Source organism: Lepus europaeus, chromosome 7 (assembly GCF_033115175.1).
Source record: "Lepus europaeus isolate LE1 chromosome 7, mLepTim1.pri, whole genome shotgun sequence".
Lineage (NCBI taxonomy): Eukaryota > Metazoa > Chordata > Mammalia > Lagomorpha > Leporidae > Lepus > Lepus europaeus.
This window is the reverse complement of record NC_084833.1, coordinates 88474140-88480641: the sequence shown is the minus strand read 5'-3', so window position 1 is coordinate 88480641 and position 6502 is coordinate 88474140. Positions and strand designations below refer to the sequence as shown.

At 39.3% G+C, this 6502-nt stretch overlaps 1 protein-coding gene across 1 annotated transcript; it reads left to right on the top strand.

The window, feature by feature from the left end:
• The first annotated feature begins 2881 nt into the window (after nucleotides 1-2881).
• On the top strand, nucleotides 2882-3520 carry LOC133764643 (large ribosomal subunit protein eL29-like). The gene is made up of 2 exons (XM_062198317.1): nucleotides 2882-3256; nucleotides 3401-3520. Exons 1-2 carry the CDS (start codon nucleotides 2885-2887, stop codon nucleotides 3518-3520), a joined length of 492 nt encoding a protein of 163 aa, XP_062054301.1. The 5' UTR covers nucleotides 2882-2884.
• The last annotated feature ends 2982 nt before the right edge of the window (nucleotides 3521-6502 follow it).

Genomic DNA, 6502 nt, shown 5'->3' with positions numbered 1-6502 from the left:
GGGCTGGCGCTGTGGTGTAGCAGGTGGGGCCACCACCTGCAGTGCCAGCATCCCATATGGGCGCCGTTTTGAGTCCCAGCTGTTCCACCTCTGATCCAGCTCTCTGCTATGGCCTGGGAAAGCAGAAGAAGATGACCCAAGCCCTTGGGCCCCTGCACCAACGTGGGAGATCCAGAAGAAGCTCCTGGGCTTCGGACTGGTGCAGCTCTGACCATTGTGGCCAACTGTGGAGTGAACCAGCAGATGAGGACCTCTCCCTCTCTCTCTCTCTCTCTCTCTCTCTCTCTCTCTCTCTCTGCCTCTCTGAAATACTGCCTTTCAAATAAATAATTTAAAAAAGCAGTATGTGCCCATAATTTCCATTTATCGCATAGCTGCTTTGCCTTCTCTGCAGATCACTGCCTCTCAAATCTTAGTGATTGTCATGCAGGCCTTTAGGGAAGATGGCAGCACTGTGTCCTGCAGTCAGCCAGCAGATGAGGAAAAGTTGTGAAATTGAAGTTTCACATCAACATATACAGATAATCTCACACCTGGAAAATTCACATTGATTTTGCTCTCCCACTGGAACACTTCTTCTATAATAGACTTACAGTGTGTTTCTACGCAGTCAGGCTTTCTATTTAATCTTAAAAACATTTTTAAAAATTTAGCCTTGGTACATGTCATCTTTTATGTCATGATATGAAATGCAAAGTCTGTCTTAATTTCATACAATTAACCTTAATGGGCCCTTTATGATTTCTTCTAATAGGCAACATACATAAAGCTTATAATTATAATAAGCTGCTTTTGCCATCAGATAGCCAGATGAGATACTACAAGGTGACATTTATTCCTCTAGTCTCCTCATTAACTTTTTGTAATATATATTTTAAATGCTGTGAATCAGCTCTTAAAATTAAGCCAATATTTATGGTGCATGTGCAAATCACTAGCTGAAAAGTCGTCTCTCTTACTTAAGTCTCTCTGAGCCAGGCCATCTGGATTTAAATCCCAGCTCAAATGATCACTAGCTGTGTGACTTTGACAAGTTTTTCTGTACCTCACTTTCTCATTTGAAAATTGGGGATAATAATAGTACCTGTTCTCACAGGATTGTGAGGATTGAATTAATTAACATATGTAATAACTTAGAACAATGTTTGGCAGCGACTGCTCAAAGAGTGCTAGTTATAATTGTCAAGTGACAAGTGTGTAGCTGTGTACCTGTATAGAATATGTAAGGACTGGTAAGCAGTAAGGAGCTGATAATTGGCTGGGGAGTCTGAAGCAACTGGAACACAGATGCAATGTCTCCTTCCACTTTGTAATTTAAATAAGTGCTCTACAACAGATATGTGACAGAGCTGATTTAAAAGGATATAGGAAAGAATTCTAGTTGAGATGACTTAGAATAATAAGAGAGAGAGAGAGAGAGAGAGAGAGAGAGAGAGGGAGGGAGGGAGGGAGAACGGATGTCCAAAGGTCCTATCCTTAGAACAAGCAGAATTTGAAGAACCGTATGATGGAGCATGCTCCGAGCACTAGAATGGCAGTGCTTGTCCAGCTACGGGCATTGTTAAGGCCAGGTTTTAGTTTTATTGTTGTGTGTCTAAGAAGGTAGAGCTTCACAAATCTCCAAGGATATTCTAGGGCACTATCGCCAAAATTCAGACTATTATAACTCACATTTTAGTATTATTTTGATATGTACTTAAGCTTTGAGTTTAGACAGAAATGAGCTGCACATCTGGTTCCATTACTTGTTGCACAGTGGCCTTGGGAAAGTTACTTAAGCAATCCAAACCTTAGTTTTATCATTTGTAAAACAAAGATTATACAAATTCCCTCCTTATATTATTTAATGCAAGGTGTAGATACACATAGGCACATACACATAATATTTATTATATCTTTTACTTGCCAGGCATTGTGTTGTAAATGATAGAGACACAGACACAAATAACAGTATGTTTTGGCCCACTTGGGACTTTTAAGAGCTCGAGAGAGAAAAGAACATACAATAAACAAAATGCTTAAGGAAAACATAGCATATTGGTGATGACTGGTGCTACGGAGAAAAATACACAGAGAATAAACGCAGGATAATTGTGGCTGTGGAAACTGGGAGGCATCTTCTTAGACTTGTTTTCTTTTATCAGGGAAACAGCAAGCACAGTCATCATCTTTGAGTGAGAACAGAACAGACTGGTTGGAGGTTGGACTGGAGATGAAAGGTGATCATCCAAGAGAATGGGAGATGGATAGGAGTGAGGGGCGCATTGTGTGCTTAGCTGGAAATAACACACAGGGCTGGCATTTGATGGAGCGAGCTCATCTGCTGCCTGTGATGCCAGCAATCCATGTGAGTGCTGATCCACGGGAGCTTCTTTCCCAGCTCCTGCTAATGCATCTGGGAAGGCAGCAGATGCCCCACGTTTTGGGCCCCTGTCATCCACGTGGGAGACAGAGTTCCCAGGCTCCTGGTTTCCACCTGGCCCTGAAAGCAACTGCAGTCATTTGGAAATACAGCAGCAGACAGAGGAGCTCTGTGTCTGTCTCTCCCTCGTTCTCTGTGACTCTGTGTGTCAAATAAATAAAAATTTTAAAAAAGAAAATGACACTTGACAGTATGTTTTAATTTCTTCTCCAGCCATGTTAACTGAACTAATGAACACATAATAGGAGACAATGTAAAAAAGGCTTTGAAGAATAATTATAAGGAAGGAGGTCATTAAAAGGAAATAAATGAAATGAAAATGTGAGATGATACAATTAGAGTTTCATAGTATGAATAAGTAGAAGTCCATTAAAGAAAGTTAAATGATACTCCTTACAAAGTTTGGCATTCCAGCTCTTTGTGGTCCCAGGCGCTTCGCCAGCCATGGGTTACGGTGCAGACATGGCCAAGTCCAAGAACCACACCATGCACAACCAATCCCGAAAATGGCACAGAAATGGCATCAAGAAATTGCGATCACAAAGATGCAAGGCTCTGAAAGAGGTGGACCCCAAGTTCCTGAGGAACATACGTTTTGCCAAGAAGCACAACAAGAAGGGCCTGAAGAAGATGCAGGCCAACAACGCCAAGGCTATGGCTGCACATGCTGAAGCTATCAAGGCCCTGGTCCAGTCTAAGGAAGTAAAGCCCACGATCCCAAAGGGTGCCAGCCAGAAGCTTGATCGACTTGCCTACATTGCCCACCCCAAGCTTGGAAGGCATGCCCGTGCCCGCATTGCTAGGGGTCTCAGGCTGTCCTGGCCACAGACCAAGGCAAAGGCCAAGACTGAGCCCCAAATCAAGGGTAAGGTCAAGGCTCAAATCAAGTCCCAAGCTCAAGCTCAAATCAAGAGCAAGAGCAAGGCCCAGGCTGAAACCAAGCCCAAGGCCCAAGCCCAAGCCAAGCCCAAGGCCCAGGCCCAAGCCAAGCCTAAGGCCCAGGCCCAAGCCAAGCCCAAGGCCCAGGCCACACCTGCAGCCCCAGTTCCGGCTCAGGCTCCTCTCAAAGGTGCCCAGCCCCCCGCAAAAGCTCCCTAGTAACAGCCTGTGCCTGCCAATGCAAGGGCAGAAGGACTGGTATGACCCCTGGTCTGCTGTCTGTGTGGGGCTAGTGTCCTCCTGTGCTGTTTGTAAAAATAAACCCAAGACAGGGTCTCAAAAAACAAACAAACAAACAAAACACAAAGTTTGGCATTCCAGAGTGAGATAATACATAAATAAATTGCAGCCATTGCCCTTCTATATGCATTTGAAGAAAACTTATTTTGGTATTACAATTTTTTGTCTTGCTATCATTCCTTTTAAAATCAGATTTTAGATTCCACTTTATGTTATCTCCGATTTACCTGCATTCAACTGAATAAATGTTGGGTGAAATGTGTAAATTTAAAGAGTTAGATTTAAGAGCACGTGTTTACTAAAAAAATGATACCAAAACACACATATACATATATCTTCTCCCTCCAAAGACATAATGGAAATACTACAGTCTGATGTTTTATATATAATTTTACATTCCTGATAGCATTTTATTAGCAATGCATACCCATAAATCTCTAAAAGTGACTTCCCCACATTTTTATAGGCAGGAAAATCTGAAAATTCTGAAAATTTGTTACAGATTAGAACATTAGAATATTAGAATAATGAGAACAAAGGAATGTATGTCATTATTAATAATCTGTTCTGTATAGCAGTATTTCTCTTAATCTTCTGAACTAAGAAAAATACTGCAAATCATGTATTTTTTCTAAAAAGTTCAATCAACATAGAAAGATTATAGCAATAAAACCAGAATAGTATAGACTGCCAAGTATTATTACAATAGGACAGAAAAAATAATTGGCAATCCTTCTAAAAACAGCAAATACAGACATACATCATGTTGATTCCATTCTATAGGGCAATAAGTGGACAAAAAAAATTGGAAGACTGAGTGATTTTAATTTCACTGAAGCTACTAAATAAAAAAGAAAGAAAAAAACAATGAAAGCACAATTTCTTCCCTTAGTTGGTCTCTTGGCATGGTCTTTGAGTATGGAAGTTTGTCTTATATCTTGTGCATTTTCTCCAACAAGCATTACACACTGCACAGTGCTTGATAATAAAATATTTCCACTTTAAAATGTTAATGAATGACTATTCAAAATGTTAATTAATGGCTATTCAAAATCTTAGCCATTCTAAAAACCTACTCTTAGGATATATTATTTTCCTAATTTAAATTATTTAAGCATTTTTTTTTTTAAACAAAACACTTCAAAGTACTGGAAGCTCTACCCTTAGCCATATACAACAGTTGGCTGCAGTATTAATGCTGTGAACCCTGAGGGTGGCAGGCTTATTCCAGTCTCCAAAGGCTGTGTGTAGTTTGAAATGAAGATTGTACATTTCTCTGATGATGGAAGTGCGAGTTGGGGCAGAACATACTGAGGCTAACAGGCATATGAGACTTGCATGGAGGAGCACCAGAGGTAAGTGATCAACACCAGCTGAAAATACAAAAAGAAAACTGGATAATGAGAAGAGTTGCAGAAAAGTAATAGAAAAGATGTCAGAATATCATTGAAGACATAGGAGTTTTCAAAATTTTTTTTTAAGGAAAGAAAAACACCACTTTTAAATGCTATCATAGGGTTGGGTTTTTAGCATGACAGTTAAGATACTGCTTGGGATACTTGTGTCCAATATTGCAGCACCTGGGTTTGGGCGCTGCCTCCATTTCACCTCATGGCAAACCTGGTCCAACTCTGGTTCTTGGGAGTGAAGGAACAGATGGGTTCATTTTCTTTCTCCCTCTCTCTCTCTCTCAAGTAAATAAGACAAATATAAATTTAAAAGTATATGAAATAAAAATGAAATGCTACAGTAAAGTCTAGTGGGAAGATGAAAAATTGGATGGTGTATCTACTGATAGTTAATATTTTTAGGAATTTTCATGGGCATGTTGCTCATATAGGTATTGTTATGGGTTCAAAAAGGATAAACAATATAGTTGCTGACCCAAAAGAACTCAGAACTGAAGCAAGGAAAAACCATACAATTGCAGCGTTTCAATGGAATGTTACATTATAAGATATAGAAAACAAAAGCCAACACATCTCTTAAGGTCATTTCACGAAGAATACCTTCTCAATGTGTTTCCTGGAAGCTGTATGACTCAAGCCAAAGTAGAAAATGAATAATGTTACATTCATTTGGGAAGGGAGCTTATAGTCTTGCACTAAGGATATACATTTCTCTTTCTCAAACAATATAAAATTAATTTGTGAAAGCTAATGTTCTGTCATTTAGATGATTTTTGCCCAACAAAGTTTACTTTCTTAACATAAAACACATTATTTGTAGAAAGGTATATTCAGGGATATGCAGTATGAAGAGTTTATGGTTCAAGAATACCTTAATGAATCTATATATTATTATGATACAATATTAATATAATATTAATGTATATTAATATTAGTATTTAATACTAATATTTAAATTCAAATAGACTTATAATGTCTTATTTCCTTATTTATTTGAAAAGCCAAAAATGAGAGAGAGAGAGAGAGAGAGAGAGAGAGAGAGAGAGAGATTTCTTCCATAAACTGATACACTTTCCAAATACCTCTAACAGCCAGGGCTGGGCCAAATTGAAACCTAGAGCCCAGAACTCCATCTGAGACTCCCAAGTGAATGGCTAGGACCCAAGTACATGACCCATCACTTACTGCCTCCCAGGGTACACGTTAGCGGGAAGCTGGATTTGAAGCAAAGGTGAGATTCAAACCCATGCATTCCCATAGAGAATATGTGTACCTCAAATGGCAACTTAATTGCTGTACCCCCATGTTTGCCCCATTTTAAGCTTTATATATTTATTTGAAAGGTCAAGAGGAGAATCAAATAGTTATAGACCCTCCCAGCTTAAAGATACAATATTGTTCCATGATACAATAGATAACCCAAAATCTCCTTTCCTGCCTTTGGTCCATGTGTTCATGCTTATATTATCCCATGCATTTTTAGGAATATGTG

Coding starts and splice junctions, on each gene's coding strand:
- LOC133764643 (XM_062198317.1), top strand. CDS start 2,885: ATGGCCAAGTCCAAGAACCACACCATGCACAACCAATCCCGAAAATGG. Junction 3,257..3,400: donor TGTCCTGGCCACAGACCAAG/GCAAAGGCCAAG, acceptor CCCAAGGCCCAG/GCCCAAGCCAAGCCTAAGGC.